The 20,099-nt window shown below is 34.4% G+C and overlaps 1 protein-coding gene across 15 annotated transcripts in view; it reads right to left on the minus strand.

Moving 5' to 3' along the window:
* The window catches only part of PICALM (phosphatidylinositol binding clathrin assembly protein), a 147,957-nt gene that overhangs the window by 7,978 nt on the left and 119,880 nt on the right, over positions 1–20,099 (minus strand). For 5 of the 15 annotated variants that reach the window (XM_037840954.1, XM_037840951.1, XM_037840964.1 and 2 more), the window contains 7 exons: positions 16,416–16,523; positions 14,572–14,703; positions 14,448–14,478; positions 14,166–14,265; positions 12,003–12,026; positions 10,537–10,596; positions 8,526–8,630 (listed from right to left, as the gene is read on the minus strand). In XM_037840954.1, the coding sequence (XP_037696882.1) occupies positions 8,526–8,630; positions 10,537–10,596; positions 12,003–12,026; positions 14,166–14,265; positions 14,448–14,478; positions 14,572–14,703; positions 16,416–16,523 (560 nt within the window). The remainder of the gene's footprint in view (positions 1–8,525; positions 8,631–10,536; positions 10,597–12,002; positions 12,027–14,165; positions 14,266–14,447; positions 14,479–14,571; positions 14,704–16,415; positions 16,524–20,099) is intronic. The other 10 variants (XM_037840961.1, XM_037840955.1, XM_037840966.1 and 7 more) reach the window with 3 other exon arrangements.

The following is a 20,099-nucleotide window of genomic DNA, read 5'->3' on the forward strand; positions in this document are numbered from 1 at the left end:
ACTTGCCTTGAAACACATGGTTAGTGAAGAGTCAGGCTGAGACCTGAATGCCACTGCTGACTTCAAGGCTCGAGTTTTTTTTTTCCTCTCTCTCTGTAATCTGCTATCTGAATTAATTTCAACTTGCTAGAATTTATGGTTATATTTAACTTATAAGAAAAAGTCAAAATGAGAATAAAAAAGTAATTTTTTTAAATTGGGACTTCTCCAGTAACGTTACACAGTCAAATACATTCCGGCCCTTTCCATAGATAGATAGATAGATAGACAGACAGACAGAGACAGGGCTATACATGTCTAGGATGTTCATCATGAAGATTTTGCAGGACTTTACAATTACCCAAGATTTTAGCTTTCTGGCTTTGTTTACCAAGGCAAGAAGTGAGATACTCTTTTTTAGAAAGAATGTCATCAGCAAAAGCCCACTTATAGCAAGGCTGATTTCTAAAGATTGTCTTATTAATAATAGTGGTCAGCAGACTATGCTCCAAAAATTCTTATTTTCACTCATTCAGATGTGCACTTGGGACTGAAGAACCAGTTCTGATCTGTGGTACTAAATCCCAGTTCCCCAAGTAAATGGTATCCTCTAGTATGCAAGGATGAATGAGCACAACACACTGCTAACAAGGCAAAAGGCCTTCACAGAAACACAGCTGGGCTGATCAGCTGGCAGCTGAGGCACTGCCAACATCCACAATTAACATACCAAGTAAAACAAACAATCAACCACACAAAAAACAAAAACTGAGCCTAAAAAATCAGAGAACCATTAGTTCTTACACACAAGGAAGTAAAGGCCATTTTTAAAGACTCCAATTATTTCAATATCTATAGCCAACAGTGCTCCCATTTAGAAGGGTAAAAAGCACTCACAACAAGCCATTGTTTCCTTTCAGACACTTAACTGATGTCAGACTTACTTACAGTTGGCCATTACAAACAAACAAACAGCAGTGCCATTTTGCAACTTTACTCATATCCTCTAAAAACAAAACACCTGGCAATCCTCCATAAAAGAAATGCCTGTAACCAATCAAGAAACCAAAAAACTTAAAAAATGCTTATCTTTTAAAATTAAATGCCAAAATGAAACACTATAGTTTTCATGTTAATATTTATTTAGGAAAATAGGCAGATTAGTGTGGGATCACTGTGAATTTCTCATTTCAGAAAGTGATAAGAATACAAGGGACAAGGACAACAAGGACAACTAAATAAACACTCATTAAAAGAAACTGTTACTTAACATTGGAGTGATTTTCAAAGAAATTTGAAATTAACCAGGTTAACTGTCTAGATTCTTGCTCAATAACAGAAAAGCTGCATAATGCAAACATGTAATGAGTTTATAAACTATTAGTCAGCAACATTCCAATTTATATAAATATGCACCAGTAAGAGAAGGTGTAAGAGTCCCCATCCTACTCAGGTTAATGAAAAACACACTAGAAACATGTAAAGTTAAATATTGAGCAAGACTGTGAGAAAGCTAGGAAGAGGAAAAATAGTATAAACCACAGGGACCTAGTACTTTCCATGTAGTCAAGCACAGAGGAAGATGCACTAATGTAGAAAATATTTAAGAAACAGCTACAATTTTAGGTATGAAACAGAAGAATATAATGCCCATCTTTAAGCAGTTAACAGTTAACATGAAATATGTGAAAAATACAGAACAGGGAGCCAGCACAAAAAAAGTGGGGAAGAGAACAGACAATTTAAATGCTATACTACAGTCTACTAAATTAAGGCTATAATGAAGCCAGTCTCCTAAAGAATAAGAACAAATTTTGAGCTAACAACCATCTGGAAAGTATTAGCTGCTTTCTCACTAGCAAGAATTAATGGAGCACTGAGAGTAAGCTAGATACAATGTAGAACACACAACACACTGTTTAAAATGCCTCACTAAATGGCAATAAGATAGATATATCTAGAGAGCTGAGGTACTCTGGAAAATATCAGCTTAATTTAATAATGTCAGGCAGGAGACCAGGAGCTATAAGTTAGCATCTAGGTGAGTGATGGCTCCCAACAGAAATGCTTCAAGGGGCAGGGAGGATATTTTTGGCAGTAATTGTAGAATTGGGATTTGATTAAAAGATTCCACTTTGACGAGATTTTTCACTTAAACTACCACTTACTTTACAATGTACAAAGGTATGTTCACTGCATTCAAAGAATTTTGAGCCCAATAGAAAAAAAGAAAAAAAAAAAGAACAAAATTAATGAGAAAACAATTCAACGGTAATTCATTAGGAAAAATTATGCTTAGAGCTTAGCATTGAATGGACTGGCTAAAAATCATTAAAAGCTGAAGCATAAGAAAACTTCATCTACTTCTAATATAAATAGTTTAATACTTAGCATTCTTAAAAAATAATCATGAAATCAAACATGTCTTCATTCATCAGGTAAGAGTCATATAATATTTCAGCTTACAGTAACTATTAGTCAACAAGTCAAACCAATTTTGAACACTGCTATAAATTATATATTACAATGGTTATAAGCAGGTGAAATGAGAGATCAAAGAGGAACAGAGTAAATTACCCAACTGACAAAGGTATGTTTTCAACCAGATTCACTCATTTGATACTGTTTAAAAAAAAAAAACAAAAACAAAAAACCGGGATACAAAAGTAAACAAGCCACATAGATGCCTGCTTCCATGAAACTTACAATCTAGTAAAGGAATCTCCGAGTAGACTGTATGTATGGATGTCAGGTAGCAGTAAGGTCTATGAAGAAAAATAATTCAGGATAAGGAAAAGATCTCATAAGGACTGCAAAGGGACTAGAGATGGCTGAAAAATGAGTAAAGAGTAAAACCACTTTATGACAAATAAAAGGCCTGGAAAAGAGACATAGCAGCAGAACACCTGATATTGATTGAGAGTTGTAAAGCCTGTGGAGATTGAAGAATCTGAAGATTAGTTTATTTTTATTACTCTTACAAATAAGGAGACTTCATGTGGTAGTTTTAAGATAGAAGGAAAACTGATGGAATGCCTTAAATGTTCACCTGTATTTAAAAATTCACCTCCTTGGAAGGTATTAATAATAGAGTAGTAAATGGGTACTCTGTACTTTATGCATGATTTTTCTGTAAACCTATAACTTCTCTAATTAAAAAGATCAATTGGCAAAAAAAAAAAAAAAGAAAAAGATTTTACCATATTAAAACAAAAACAAAACCCTCATAATATATAAGGTTTCAAGGTTGAAGGCATTATCCAAAACCATAGAGGATGTTCTTGCCAACCACAGTAGTTATAGCCTGAACATGGAAATGTGGTTTATATTCAAACCCAAGGAATGTGCTGAATGGGTCACTGCTGACTAAAGGAAGACAGTACTGTAGCAGCCATCTGGGCTGAGTCCCATCAGCAGAAAGGCACTGTGATACAAATGAACACTGGATCAGGAATCAGAGATACCCAGGGATATGTTGCATTTCATCCACTTACAGTTGAAAAACCTTTCCAAGCCTCGGTCTTCTTCATTTATAAAATGTGGGAGGTCATACTAGACCCATCTACCTTAAAGGTTATTTTGAGAATGAGGTGACATAATGATGTATGTGAAAGTGCTGGAAACTGTCAGGCACTATCCAAGCTTAAGGTAACATTATATTCTGTTTCTAAGACAGACCAGATTCAGGGTTTAGTTACATATCAGAGAAAAACCTTTTGTAGTCAGTGGTTCCTAGTTAAGTTTATAGCTCTGGAACATAACTCTTTTCTTAAATATATTTATTTAATAGATTTAAGTTCTTGTCACATTGTCCCTTAACACAGAAAACCAAATTAATTTTTTAAAATACATGATATATACCAAATTAGAAGTGTGAACACCACGGAAAAAACTAAAGGAAATGAAGATAACTTATAATTGTATAATCTCAAGAAAACAGCTATACTAATAGAAAGGAAAATTATCAATATACTTTTAAAATTATTATCAAAATCTAATGTTTCTTTAGCAAGTTAAACCAGTAATAACTAATGCTAATCAAAGATGAAGAGAAAGATAATTATAAATTAATACCCCTAATTCATTTTATAAAAGCAAATTCATACAAAGTAACTGACATACAAATAATTATTGAATCAAATATCCCGACTCTCAGCTATGCTCATTATAAATACTTAGCTGAAAAAGAAAAGACACTTTAACACAGACAAGAGGGAAAAAGGAGGAATCTGGGCAAATACATGAATTGTGATCAACAAGGATTTTACCTCTCAGCTAAATTTACTATCTATCTACTCCTAACCAACAGAGATGCCGGTTTATTACATCTTTTCAATGCTCAAAAGGGCTGAAAAATGAAAGGCTCTCCTGTGCCTCACTAGTCTATGAAATACATGTAGAAACTAGATTCAACTGGATCAATATAAAATAATTTTGGCAATGTAAACTATATGCATTAGCAAATATAAATACTATATACATTCAAGTGGAAAAGGAATAACAAGTCCGTTACCAACAGCTTTGCAAATGTTTTTAAGCAAGCTTTAAGTATGTAAAGTAACTAATCAGTTGGCATCAGAAGCAATTAAGAAAAGAAGGTGTGCTTTAACAATGACAACTAATTATCTATTTCTAACCGTCAAATAATATAAGCAAAGTCACTGCCAAAGGATAAGCCATCTCATCACTTCAGAGGGTCTCATTCCATGGTATGCCACCAGAGAAGTAAAAAAGTCATTTCACATCTCTTCTCCTAACCATAATGAGCAAAATATTAAAAAAAAAAAAAAAAAAAAATCAATTTCTTCTAATGCCAACAATGGGATGAAAAAACAAAGACTGAATATTGTTTAAATGTATTAAGGGTGGGGGGGGCAAGATGGCGGACTGGTGAGCTGTATGTTTTAGTTACTCCTCCAGGAAAGTAGGTAGAAAGCCAGGAACTGCGTGGACTGGACACCACAGAGCAATCTGACTTTGGGCATACTTCATACAACACTCATGAAAACGTCAAACTGCTGATATCAGCGAAATCTGTAAGTTTTTGCGGCCAGGGGACCCGCGCCCCTCCCTGCCAGGCTGAGTCCCGTGGGAGGAGGGGCTGTCAGCTCCGGGAAGGAGAAGGGAGAACTGCAGTGGCAGCCCTTATCGGAAACTCATTCTACTGATCCAAACTCCAACCACAGATAGACTGAGACCAGACACCAGAGAATCTGAGAGCAGCCAGCCCAGCAGAGAGGAGACAGATATAGAAAAAAACAGCACGAAAAACTCCAAAATAAAAGCGGAGGATTTTTGGAGTTCTGGTGAACATAGAAAGGGGAAGGGCAGAGCTCAGGCCCTCAGGCTCATATGCAAATCCCGAAGAAAAGCTGATCTCTCTGCCCTGTGGAACTTTCCTTAATGGCCCTAAATTGCTTTGTCTCTTAGCATTTCAATAACCCATTAGATCTGTGAGGAGGGCCTTTTTTTTTTTTTTTTTTTTTTAAATCCTTTTTTCTTTTTGTAAAACAATTACTCTAAGAAGCCCAATACAGAAAGCTTCAAAGACTTGCAATTTGGGCAGGTCAAGACAAGAGCAGAACTAAGAGAGCTCTGAGACAAAAGGCAATAATCCAGTGGCTGAGAAATTTCACTAAACACCACAACTTCCCAAGAAAAGGGGGGTGTCCGCTCACAGCCACCATCCTGGTGGACAGGAAACACTCCTGCCCACTGCCAGCCCCATAGCCCAGAGCTGCCCCACATAACCCAGTGTGACTTAAGTGCTTCAAATAACAGGCACACTCCACAAAACTGGGCGTGGACATTAGCCTTCCCTGCAACCTCAGCTGATTGTCCCAGAGTTAGGAAGGTGGAGCAGTGTGAATTAACAAAGCCCCATTCAGCCATCATTTCAGCAGACTGGGAGCCTCCCTACACAGGCCAGCAGCCCAGAACCACCCTGGGGTTCTGGAAGAGGGACCCACTTACAAGTCTCAGGAGCCATACGCCAATACCAAGGACTTGCGGGTCAGTGGCAGAGACAAACTGTGGCAGGACTGAACTGAAGGATTAGACTATTGCAGCAGCTTTAAAACTCCAGGATCACCAGGGAGATTTGATTGTTAGAGCCACCCCCCACTCTCTGACCGCCCAGAAACACGCCCCATATACAGGGCGGGCAACACCAACTACACACGCAAGCTTGGTACACCAATTGGACCCCACAAGACTCACTACCCCACTCACCACAAAAGCAGAGCAGGGGAGAACTGGCTTGTGGAGAACAGGTGGCTCGTGGACGCCACCTGCTGGTTAGTTAGAGAAAGTGTACTCCACGAAGCTGTAGATCTGATAAATTAGAGATAAGGACTTCAATTGGTCTACACATCCTAAAAGAACCCTATCAAGTTCAGCAAATGCCAAGAGGCCAAAAACAACGGAAAATTATAAAGCATACGAAAAAACCAGACGATATGGATAACCCAAGCCCAAGCACCCAAATCAAAAGATCAGAAGAGACACAGCACCTGGAGCAGCTACTCAAAGAACTAAAGATGAACAATGAGACCATAGTACAGAATACAAAGGATATCAAGAAGACCCTAGAAGAGCATAAAGAAGACATTGCAAGACTAAATAAAAAAATAGATGATCTTATGGAAATTAAAGAAACCGTTGACCAAATTAAAAAGATTCTGGACACTCATAGTACAAGACTAGAGGAAGTTGAACAACGAATCAGTGACCTGGAAGATGACAGAATGGAAAATGAAAGCATAAAAGAAAGAATGGGGAAAAAAATTGAAAAAATTGAAACGGACCTCAGGGATATGATAGATAATATAAAACGTCCTAATATAAGACTCATTGGTGTTCCAGAAGGGGAAGAAAAGGGTAAAGGTCTAGGAAGAGTATTCAAAGAAATTGTTGGGGAAAACTTCCCAAATCTTCTAAACAACATAAATACACAAATCATAAATGCTCAGCGAACTCCAAATAGAATAAATCCAAATAAACCCACTCCGAGACATATTCTGATCACACTGTCAAACACGGAAGAGAAGGAGCAAGTTCTGAAAGCAGCAAGAGAAAAGCAATTCACCACATACAAAGGAAACAGCATAAGACTAAGTAGTGACTACTCAGCAGCCACTATGGAGGCAAGAAGGCAGTGGCATGATATATTTAAATGTATTAGGTTACTCAATCTTTTTTTGCTGCCTTTTATACTGTTTTTTAAAACAATCCTATAAGAGGAAATTATTACTTTTTTTAAAATTCAGTTTTATTGAAATATATTCACATACCATACAATCGTATACAATCGTATACAATCAGCTATTCACAGTACTATCATATAGTTATGCATTCATCACCACAATCTATTTCTGAACATTTTCCTTACATCAGGAAGAATCAGAATAAGAATAAAAAATAAAAAGAATAAAAGAACACTCAAACCACCCCCCCCATTCCACCCTATTTGTCATTTAGTTTTTATCCCCATTTTTCTACTCATCCATCCATACACTAGATATAGGGAGTGTGATCCACAAGGTTTTCACAATCACACTGTCACCCCTTGTAATCTACATTATTATACAGTCATCTTCAGGAGTCCAGACTACTGGGTTGGAGTTTGGTAGTTTCAGGTATTTACTTCTAGCTATTCCAATACATTAAAACCCAAGAGGTGTCATCTATATAGTGCATAAGAATGTCCACCAGAGTGACCTCTGAACTCCATTTGAAATCTCTCAGCCACTGAAATTATTTTGTCTCATTTTGCATCCCCCTTTTGGTCAAGAAGATATTCTCAATCCCACGATGCTGGGTCCAGATTCATCCCTGGGAGTCATATCCTGCATTGCCAGGGAGATTTACACCCCTGGGAGTCGGGTCACACATAGCGGGGAGGGCAGCGAGTTCACCTGCCGAGGTGGCTCAGTTAGAGAGATGGCCACATCTGAGCAACAAAGAGGTACTCAGGGGAGACTCTTAGGCACAATTATATGCAAGTTTAGCCTCTCCTTTGCAGTAACGAGCTTCGTAAGGGCAAGTCCCATGATAGAGGGCTCGGCACATCAAACTGCCAGTCCCAATGTTTCTAACAGGACGCTATTTAATGAAAAACTAACATCCACAACTTTCTGGAGACTTGCAGAAAGTTTTACAAATATTTCATGGGCAACACCCCTGTTATAGCATCATTCAAACCATTAGGAAAGGAACTGGAGTTTTGAGTTAATGGTTTCTAGCGTTTACAAAGGGTGGCATACCAGAACAACGAACAGAAAGCAGGTTTCTTAACTCAGACAAACTGTCCTCTGGATCACCAATGATATGTTATCAGGAGTTTTCCATCATTAATATCTGTAATTGGCTTCTTCTTTTCCACCAATAATCAGTAATCCTAAAACCTTTTATATAAGATATGAAGCAAGTAACATCCACAAAGGGGGAAACGCACATAACTTATTTCTCAAGTTGTATAAAAGGATTTTTAATATTATATCCCTTTCAAATCAAGCATATTAAAAGTTACATATAGAATGCAATACCTGTGCTCCTGATACAGGGCCAAAGGGGTTTGGTGGTCTCATGACAGGCTGGCTGTATATTAAAGTTGGTTGTGTCATTACTGGTACACTTCCCATTTGAGGAGGCTAGAAAAAAAAGAAGAATATCAAGTTAAAGGATTTTGACTCATATCTTACTTATTATGAATAAGAAAACAAGAAGGACAACAGGATGAAAAGTACTAAGCATCTTTGCTTTGACTCAAAGGGAAAATTCCTCAGACTACAAATAAAACTGACAGCTACAAATTTTCTTTAAAATATTTTTAAAGGAAAGTCTTTAACATGCTCATTTTAAAAAAAGATGAAATGAAGCCCAATAAGTGTTTCTATTCAATGAGTTGTAAAATTTAAACTTTACTACAGTACAACAAACAAAAATGTTTAGATCCAATACTTCAAAAATTTCCAAATCTGCCAGCTCTGGATATAGAGAAAACTTGAAACTACAAAACTGCTAAGACATTTCAAAGTAAATTGCCTTTGTATATTGAATCAAGTTTTTATCCCATTATGCAAGTGATCACAACTGAAGATAACTGATTCTTTGAAGAAGTTTATTCTCTATGGCTCTTTCATTTTATTTCAGCCACTTGGAAGGAGATTCAAGAAGGGGCCTTAGATTACACACAAAGAGGTTATTTCATTCTTGAGTAACAAAACAGAATCCTAATCAATTATCTATTTTTTTAAAAATCACTACTCCATGGGATAAAATTAACATAATAAGTGACAATATTTAGAGTGAAAACAGAGCATACAAAGACACTACATTATTTTGGTTAAAATGCAGCACTCTAAAATCTTATCTTTCTAGAAATTCTAATTAATCTTTCAAGTAGACTCCTGCTATTCCAAAATTATACTGGCCATTTAGGTAATTATTTGTAATTTCTGGCCAAAGACACAGAAAGCTCTGAACTCATCTTCAGGATAACAAGGAAAGCAGAAAATACGGATGGTAATAATTCTGCAATTTCCAAATCTCTTCAATTCCAACAAGAATGGTTCATATAATCTTAAATTTTAGATATGTGTCTTCATTTATAATGCTTAAGTTATTTTTAGGACAAGACTACAAATAATCTGATTTAATCTCTTTATAATGCGCCTCATTTTCCTTTTCAATACAATTCATTTTTCCCAAGCTGATGAGTGGCCCTACCACCACTGTTAGACCTTCCCTAGCAAATTAAACTTGAAAACAGATGTGAGGTCCACTTTAAGTTTATGGCCTGAGATTTTATGCACAGACTCCCTTTTTAAGGCAATAACCATCAATCCAAAAGTTGTGAAACTTCTTCACATGTATGAAATGAGCCACTTCCATACAATGTACATGAAGAAGTAGCAACATAGCCATAGTAGCAACACCATGGTACTTAGTATTGCCTTCTATCAGCAACAGTTCCTCAAAGATGTACCAGTGGGTTGAAGCCACTACCCCTACTACTTATCTAAGTGAGTTTATATTGAGAGAGTTGGGAGAGTAAGGCAGTCTAGAATGTGGATTGTGGGCAGCCTAAAGGTTAAAAGGGTGTTTTTGTATGATAATAATCATTGTCAAGAGAAAATTTCTCTAGCTTTTACCAGACCAAATTTACTCCAAGACAATTCCAGAAGTGTTAAACCCTCATTTCCCCTACAGTAAGGTTTTAAGACTTCAATGGCATTTAATTTAAGGTCACAACACCAAGGGCTCAGAGTTAACATTAATACTTCAGTGACTTTGTAATGAAGTATAAAATGCCTCGCAAAGTTATAAGGAAAATAATAAGCCAAGAAATATTGTGAACATTTTAAAAAAGTGGTATTTGTTCTATAATGACAATTCTAGAAATATTTATGGAACCATTACTATGATACCAGGGAAGGTGTTAAGCAATAGGGGTATGTGGAACACTAAGTTCTTCTTTCAGTTGAGCTTGTAATAAAAACATGTTAAACATGAATGAGCCTATTTTCAAAAAGCTGTACCTGGAAAAATACTTACGATTCCATATCCTATCATGCCTGTTGGTGTGGTAGCAGGATAGGCCATTACAGGGGGTGCCTGACATGGTGAAAGAAAAAATAAACAAACTATAACTTATGTGTGTCACCTGAATTTAAGGAATCATTAGCTGTAGTGCCACTAAAAAGAACTGCTAAGACAGCCGTGATTAAATGGTAATTGTGATCATTAATAACTGTGTCAATTAATGCCCAATGAAAAAAAGTGTCTTGAAATTAGCAGAAAAGCAAGAATTATTAGAAGGGGAAAATACCACCTAAACTTAAGTAAAACAGCGATCTAAGATTTCAGTGTGCTTTTACAGCTTTAAAAATATTCGGATTTTAAAAAAATGATTAAATTCCTAAGATTTAAAATCTATCATAAAAAATATGTACCTAGAAAAAGTAATAATGCCAAATATTTTCCTAGGTACTGCACTTCTTTAGCACTCAAAGGAAAAAAAGGAAAGATCCCAAATCAATTAATAACCTGGTCTTCCAAAAACTTAAGTTTCTCAGGACCTTACTCACTCTTTTCAAAGAATCTCAAAGATTTCAAACAACTATAGAGTATAACTATTTCTATGAACCACAGTTCTCATAAAACAAGCTCGTATGTTAGCTTTCCTTCTGATTTATTCCATCATATTTAAACTATCTTCTCTAAAGCACCAATTTGGAGGAAAAATAAATTTTTAAGTTTATGTTTCATGTGAAGTAGTTAAAGCAGTCTTGGTTTAAATATTAAAAAGGACGCATCTATCACTAAGAAAGTTTAAGGTCCCTTCCTCCTCCACTTTAACTCATGCTGTATAAATATATAATTAGAGCACAGAATCATTTTAGAGATATCTGCTGTCTTAACAATATTCCTTCTGTGTGTTATAATAAAAACTGAAACTGAATACAGGTGAAAGACCAATAACACTGCTGAAACACAAAATTTGAACATATGCATGAAGAAGTTAAGTGAAGCATAACTTTTAAAAAATAACACTAACATGAATAGTTAAAAGTTTAGTATTTGAGTGAGCAAATAAGACTTATTGGTCTCTCCCTAATTAAAAATCAAGATCTGCAAGAGCAGTAGACAAACTGCCAAGTACAGCAGAAGCCTGTAAGATTTCATGCAGCTGTTATTTTAAACATTACCACAATCAACATTTCCCTTCATTCAGAAGTCATCAAGTGCATAGTGGCAGCACAGATACACACACAGACACCCAGCCATCTGGCAGAAAATGGCAGAATGTTAAGCGAGAAAAAAATTGATATTTTCCATGCTACCATCAGAATCAATTCTGCAACACACCCATGAAATCAGTAGATGCTAGGAAGAATTTTTGACACATTGGAAATCTGAATGTGAAAACAAGTAATAGCTGGAAGGTTATGAGATTCTGCTACAGCAGTGGTTAATAGCATGCCAATTTATAGCAAAAAGGCTAGCTTTTGGTCACTTACGTATGGTGGAAAATGCATGCCATTCTGTTTTTCCCAGGGAGAACAATTACATAATGCAATAACACTGGATTAGAACAAGTACTTACACAACAAAAATACAAACAGCATTTTAGTTCACACGTACATTCACTAAATACCTAAGTCCCTTGTAATTCCAGTATCTACAGAATATCTGTACTAAAACACTATCAAGGTTGACAAGGGAAATACCATCTTTGGCTTCATCCACTTATACAAATTATAGTTTACTGATTACAAGTGTCATTAAAACTTAAAATCAGTCATATCAACAATGCAAAATTTAGTGTAAACCATAAATACGTTTGCAACAGATAATGTCCACGACAGGAAAAAAGCAAGCAGTAAATTTATTAAAATAAATTCGTAATATAACATCACTATATTTTTTAATAAAATCCCAATTTGTTTTAAACTAACACAGACACACAAACACACGCACACACAAAACACCACATTTAAAAACCTTGAAAATGTTTAAGGATTAATTAAAAAGTTAGAAATGTAAAGAAATGTCAGAAGCAGCAGTTTAGTAAATCACATTATCAGCCCTAAACCATTAAGAAGAGATCCTTTATAATACAATATATACAAATATATTAATAAAATCCTTAAGAGATGATCGACACTGCCAAATAAAACACAGCACCATATACTGCTATTACATCATCAACATATAAATTCTACATGGTATGATGCCTACTATATTCTAGCAGTCAATCTTAACTTGAGTGCTGTCTATGAACTAGTATTTCACATGAATGTTAATTTACTATAAAATAAGAAAACATTCATTGTATTTTCATATTAGCATATGTATTTATCTCATTCCTCATACATTATCAATGTATAATTAACATTTAAGACTATAAAACTCCACTACCTATCTACCATCCTTGTCTGTGAGGTGTGTTACAGTGGGGAAAATACTGGATTCAGAGATAGAAGGGATGAATTTCAATTTAAATCTGCTATATATTAACTGCTTTGCTCTTGAAAAAAATAATCACATAATTTCATCCTTAAAGTTGGGATAATGATACATGCTCAAATGACCTCAAGAATATACCATTTACAGGTTCAAGATGCATGTGCATATGTAAACTATTTAAATGCAAGTTTTTATTATTAGCATTGGTAATGACTGCTATCAGTGAAAAATTACTGCCTTAAAAGGTGGCTAAATCTCAATATTTTCCATTTATGAAGTCTGAAGCTAATAAAACTCTTTAGAAAATGTAGCACAAAATTTTATCAGCATACCATTTTTAGCCAGTCCTACACATGATTAACCCACAGAAAAAAAAGACAACGCTCTGAAAAAGATTTAACAAAAAAAATGGCCTTACCAAGGACAATGGAGGTCTCTAACAACAAGGAGGCTAAAATGTGTGGTCTGTGTAATCAAAATACTGCTACTAGCACATTATTAAAAGAAGATACATTTCAAATTTTTTTAAGAGAAGAAATGGGCTCTCTCTGACCCAGGGAGACTTGCTGGATTGGCAAAATAACACTGGCCAAGGATAAAGGGCACCGCTGCAAGGCTACTCTGGGCCAACCATGTTTTAAAGCAATTAAAATCCTGACTAGAACCTCTTCAGTACTAGATGCTAACTAATGAATCAGCAAATATAAATTATATGAAAATATTAATAAGCAAGTATAGTTCCTTTATCAATGGCAAGATAAAAATGTCTTTTAAGATTTTATATTCTAAACAAGTAATTAATAACGTTTAGACCAATGGTATGGAGTAGATTATAAATTATGCTGCCTGAGCTTTAAACACACCCAATCACTTAAGAACTCTGTGTCTATGAGCATACTACTTAAGTACTCTATAGAATGGGGATAGTAATAATTACTATCACATAGGGTTAATCCGAGGATTATATAAAACAATACCATATATTATTTAGTAGAATGATGCCTGGCACAAAGTAATCACTAAATAAATATTAGCTACTAAAATGTACCTGACAACTGTAGTCAACCAGCTTTCTTTAAGAATACAAATTGCTTATAATTCCAAAATTCAATAGCAATTTTCCCATTTATGCCTATCACTTTTAAAATGTTTTGATGTCACACATTTAACTTAATTATTCATGTGTTAGTATATCATGAGCTTTTCAGACTCACCATTGTTGCAGCATTCCAAGCAGTTGTTGGTGCAACTTTTGGTTGCCAGTTAGATCCTCCAGTTAACTTTTTTTCACCTGGCTGACTCCAATTTACATCACTTCAGATAAACATAAAGTGAAAATATTAAACATCTCCAGTTATAAACCTTTTTTTACTACATACTTAGATGGAACAAAACATTAAAGGTTCAGACTTTCCATCTCTATATATACTTTCAAGATGAAAGTCAAATAGAGCTCTAAGTGACACATGGAGAAAGAATACAAATAAAACACTTACTTCTTAGTGGTTCCATTTCCAATGCCAAGATCTAGGACAGGTGAAAAAGAAAGTAATTTAAAACTAGACTCCTTTTTATAAAACAACTTCTTTTAAAGAAGAAAAAAATCCAAAGAATACTTACTGCCCACAAGGTTGGCTAAGGATGAATCCAAGTCATCAGATACTAACTTGTTAGGTGGGAGTTTGGCAACAGGAAGACTCTGGTTCTGAGAGGCCACTGTTGGTTTGAGAAGTCCACCTAATTCATCAAAGCCTTAAAGTTACAAACAGACGAAACAGGATTTGTAAGGAACTTTGTGGTGCTACAGCTTTCTAAAAGGGGTCTCTGCCTTTTCTCCTTGTCTGTTCACTGGAAAAAAAAGTCCTCCAAAAAATGGGTACTAGTAAATGATCTTAAAAGAAAAAAGGAGAAATTATCCATTTCATACTGAACTGATTTGAGAAGCCTATATTCACTTTGACATAAATCACTTACGTCTTACCTCATGACAAAATACATTAAAGTTAAAGGGTAAGATGAGAGAAACATTCAAGTAACCCATTCTTAAGTCATGAAAGAGAAGGGAATGTAATATGATTCTCAATCTTACCCAGAAAAATTTTCTGAAGACTCACTTGTAACTGAGGCAATACAGATTAAAAACAAAAACAAAAACAAAAACACTTCTGTAACTTTTTTTAAAAGTTCCCTTTACTTAAAGAAATAATATTTTATAGATCTTTTTATACTCTTCAAAGTGAAGAATATAAGGTAATGTGAAATAGCACATTACAAGTAAGTGAAAACAAACCATTCTATTATCTCTTTTCTTCTGTCTAAAAAGAGCTAACCTAAATTATACACAGAAACTCTTAACTACTTTCCAATTGCATAAAACCATCTAGTAAACTAGAATATTGCCTGAAAATGGAAATAAAATAAAATTCCTTAAGGTTCTTTACCAGAAGGTAGAAGGCAAAAGTAAAAGCAAATCCAATCAGTCCTCTAAGGAACTTATTAGCATGATCTAGTAACTAGGTTCAGAGTTTGAAAAAGAAAAACGATGGTTTACAAAATATGAATGGTTGGACTCTATTTCCTTTACCATTTTCCCAAGCAAGACAAATTTAAAAGGCAAAAAATAAAATGCATCAAGAAGCATAATTATAAACCTACTAATCTTCAGGAAAAAATAAATTCTCAGTATGTGCACAGTCTTTACCAGCTTGCTTCTTTCTTTTTCAATAACTCATTATGTTATGAAATTAAGAACACTTCAATATAGTCTATTTAGATGGCAAATTTAATTACTAACCAAAATCAAAGGCAATAATAATAGAATTACTGAGTGTCAAAATTTTATAGGAAATCAATCTTTGTAAACTTCAAACTAATACAATATTAAATGGAAACAGTTAAGTGGAAACTTGGCTCTGCAGATTTATAAAGTTCTTTTGAGACAAATGAACAAGCATACTATAATAAGAAATAATCCTGTAAAAGCCCCTTTATCCACAGTTCTGATATGTAATACATTCTAGTTGTTTATATAAAGATTAAATAAGTCAAGGTACCACAGGTTATACTTTCCTAGTTTTCAAAAACAGCTAACTTAATACTTTAAAATACAGTGAGGTTATTATTCATTTTGGTGAATATTGTGACTAAAAAGGCACAATATTCTATACACAATCACAAGTAATTTAGCATTCTAATTCCTTAGCAAAATCTCCTCCTCTTATTTAGTTCTGGGAGAAACAAAATCTTCCCAGAGTCAAAACTGCCACTAAGGAAAGGGTAAGAGTTAATAGTCCCTTGACGTTCTCTTTCAATAGTTGGAGAAGGGAGAGGACAATTCCTTTGGCTACCCTAATTTAATCTACTTATACATGTTCAAAGTACATTATTATTCCTTACACAGAATCAAAATTAGAACATAAGAGTTCTGTTACTAAAAAAATAATTTTTAAATAAAACATTCTTACCCCCAGAATCTACAATAACGTTTGTAGATTTATTTCCAAATACAGATTCAAAGTCAACATTAAGGCCAGCTGAAGGATGTGGCTGTGCAACTGGAGAAGGAGAGAATCCTGAGAAAACCAAAATGGAAAAAAAACCTCAATTCTTTAATAAGTTTTCTAGGGTGTTTTAAAAAACACAACCTACTTAGTATCCCCAAGATAAAGTCTCCCTCTCTCTATCCACCCACCCTCCATTTCTTCCTTTCTCTAAAGGTTAATCAAAAGCTATACGGTTTAAGTTCATTTGAGAAGTGTCAGGATTCTGAAAGTTACAACTCACTAAATCTTACGTCTACTTTATGTCTAGGTCCTTGTAGAACATCAAAGAAAAAACCAGGCATATCACTTTTAACTGCCAACCATCTTCTAACTGCAACTTTCTACTTTCAACAGCAGGGCTGATAAGTATACAATAAAACATGCGAATTTGCCCAACTCGAGCCTGAAACACCAGAACATAAAAAGGTAACCTAATTGTTTCCTGCCCACATTACACTAACACCAGTGGCCTTAAGCAAAGAGAATCAAGCTCATGTCTTTGAGACCAGCCTATGCTGAGGTAACAAGTGTAAGATTTTCAATTGCATGAGATTTTCATTTTTGTGAGGTGAGGTTCTGAATCCCAGGGTCTGAAAATAATAATCAGAATCATCCGAAAATATTAGGGCTGTCACATGACTTGAGAAGCTTTTAATCACTGAGTATATATCTCCAAGTAGGAAACAGTCTAGCAAGGATCACAAAGAAGGGGTTTTTTCACCTTGTGGAAAGTTGTAATAAATGGCTCCTAAGGTCCCTTCCATTTTTAAATTCTATGAAGTCAGAATATGTAAAAATACAAACAAAACAAAAATAAACCTGATATTAGAAGATTAGCAATTATACCATTAGAGAGAAGTTAAACTTTTTTACATTTTTAAATTAGAGAAGTTGTATGTTTACAGAAAAATCATGTATAAAAAATAAGAGTTCCCATATACCATCCTATGAAGTTAAACTTATTAACTCCTAAACATAAGTTCTCTCACTTTTCCTGCCAACTGTCTGCTAAAAGAACCTGTTTGTCAGAATCCCACTCTGAATTCTTAATGTACAGCATCAGAATATAAAGAAGTAAAATGATGTCGTTATACCAGATTGACCTTAAAGAAAACTGTAATAAAACAGGACAAGATTTGGTGAGAAGTCCAAGAAAGTTCTCAAAAAGGGGTCAGAAACTGATTCATTATTAACAACAACTTACAAAAGCTAATAGTTGTGCCAAGAGTGAGCCTTTTTATGCAGAGTCTTTTAAAAGGGATCTGTACTGGCCATCAAAAATATTACTTTATCTAGGTGGGGACTGAGTTATATTTTGCTGCTGTAAAAGCTATTAAGTCATATAAGTGACTACTTTACTATGATGGATTTTCATCTATTAAAAGAATTTAAGTGTTTAATTTTACCTGTAAAAACTGGAAACAATAAGAAAGTATAAGCATGTGTCTAAGTTCAATAATTATTCATATTTTTCCTAAATAAACTAAAATTTTTAAAAAGTACCATTTTATATTATATAATGAATATTTCATAGTAGGGCATAAATTTTTTGAGAATGTACAAGTTGACTTTGTTCCACAATTGCTTAATTCTCTTAAAGACACTGGTAATATGACAAACCACAAACACTATTTTTTTTAATAGTACATACCCAAACAATAATTTAGCATATAAATCTCCTGACAACTCACCAAAAGGTTTCTACAATTATAGACTTACCAATTTTAAAACATTTTAAAGTGTACAGGCTGTTTAAAATTTTCACCCTGGATTTACCAGTTCTTTACAAAACTCCTTACAAAAGACCTATTTTTCTACTCAAGAAAGACAAAAATCTATTGTAATCAATTATATGCTCATGCTACCTTCATAGTTTAAGAGGTATACATATTGTTCTTTCAATCATTCTGGTAACAATACTGGCTATTTAATATCATTTACCTTTAGAACATACACAGAACAAAACTTTATAACTAGGGCAGTCTATCAAATTACTATTTTCTCCTTCTATTTTATCTGAGCTTTCTAGAATTAGATCAATATCATAGAGATAAGACTATCCTTTACAGTAATACTAACAGAAACAACTTCACTACACTTTCCTTAGAGTGAAGGGCCATCTCCTAAGGTCCTCTGAAGGCACCAATCTGTGAAATTACAATACTATCACTTAAAAGCATAAAAGATTAGTAAGGATGTAGAGTAATCCAGAGGTAGTATTTCAAGTTTTAAAAAGACTCTACATAGAAAGGATAAACACTAAAAAGGGAATTTTTAATAAATTGCATTAACTGATTAACTATCAGGAAAGCAAGCAGTTATTATTTTCAAAGTAACAATCTTTTACATAATGCATGAATGCCTGTAACCCACATACTTCCAAGGTAAGAGTTTTGCATCATCATTTGAATGTACATCATCAACTAAACGGCCTTGTGCCCTCTAAGTCACTTTCTGGGAGACTGTCAAGGATGCCGACTTTTAACTTTTTTAAAGTTAAGACAAAGAAACAAATCTAATACCACCATTTCAAAATGGAAATTTTAGATTGGGGGGGGGATGGGAGGATGAACAGGCTCTTTAAGTTAAGTTTAACTCTATGATGATCACTTCAATGTCCTAACCTCTCATTTCACCAGAGCCCAGCAAAAACTTTGTCACTGTCCAGCATCAGTTCACAGATAAACATTTTGAAATCACTGCCCTGTGTGGCAAATCTCAAGTGGACAATAATAAATTAACTATAAGATATAAGATTAACAAGTTGAGGGAAAGGGAAAGAAAGGCATTCCAAATACATTTTAAAAATTCAGTTGGGATATTAATGGATTTTGGTAATGGTTAAGTAATAAATTAAGCTTCATACGTTATGTGAAAAAACTGCTACCATTTGTTAAACTCTATTAAACACTATGCAAGGCTTTACAAACAGGATATTATTTATACCTCAAGACAACTCTACGAGATAATCATTATTATCCGCCTTTTACAGATGAGGAAACTGAGAGATTAAACAACTTAAGCAAAATCAAAGATCTAATAAGTGGCAGGACTAAGACTTGAACCTCAAACTACTTGATTCCAGAACATATCAGGAGTTTTAAGCTTATCCTCAGTATTTCACCTTACATAAACTAGTAGGTAGAAAAATAAGTGTTTAATAGTATAGCTATAATAATATATCCATTCATCAATTCTATTTAAGCTTTATAAACTTCTTTAGCTCTTCATAGCAAAAGCTGGGCAAAAATTAAAATCTATGCAAAAAATATTTGATGTTTAAACTTGTATTGATGATCAAATTATACTTTAATAAGAAGAACATTAGAAATATGAAGTAGTCCATACATATAAGATAGTGTTTAACAGTAGTAGTTTCAGTACTAGTTTTATGTGTCAGGCCAGTGCTAGATGTTATACAGTTACATAAGTAAAGCCTCATGACAGTCCTGAAAGATTAATAACCCAATCTATCCTGATAGGCTTAGAAAGGTTAAATACTTGGTTTAAGTCACACAGTTAAGGGAGTAGTATGACTAGAATTCAAACTCAAGTCCATTAAACTCCAAAAGCCCATATTCTTCCCATCAAATGCCCTTGTAAACT

The sequence above is a fragment of the Choloepus didactylus genome, chromosome 6 (assembly GCF_015220235.1).
Source record: "Choloepus didactylus isolate mChoDid1 chromosome 6, mChoDid1.pri, whole genome shotgun sequence".
Taxonomy (NCBI): Eukaryota; Metazoa; Chordata; class Mammalia; order Pilosa; family Megalonychidae; genus Choloepus; species Choloepus didactylus.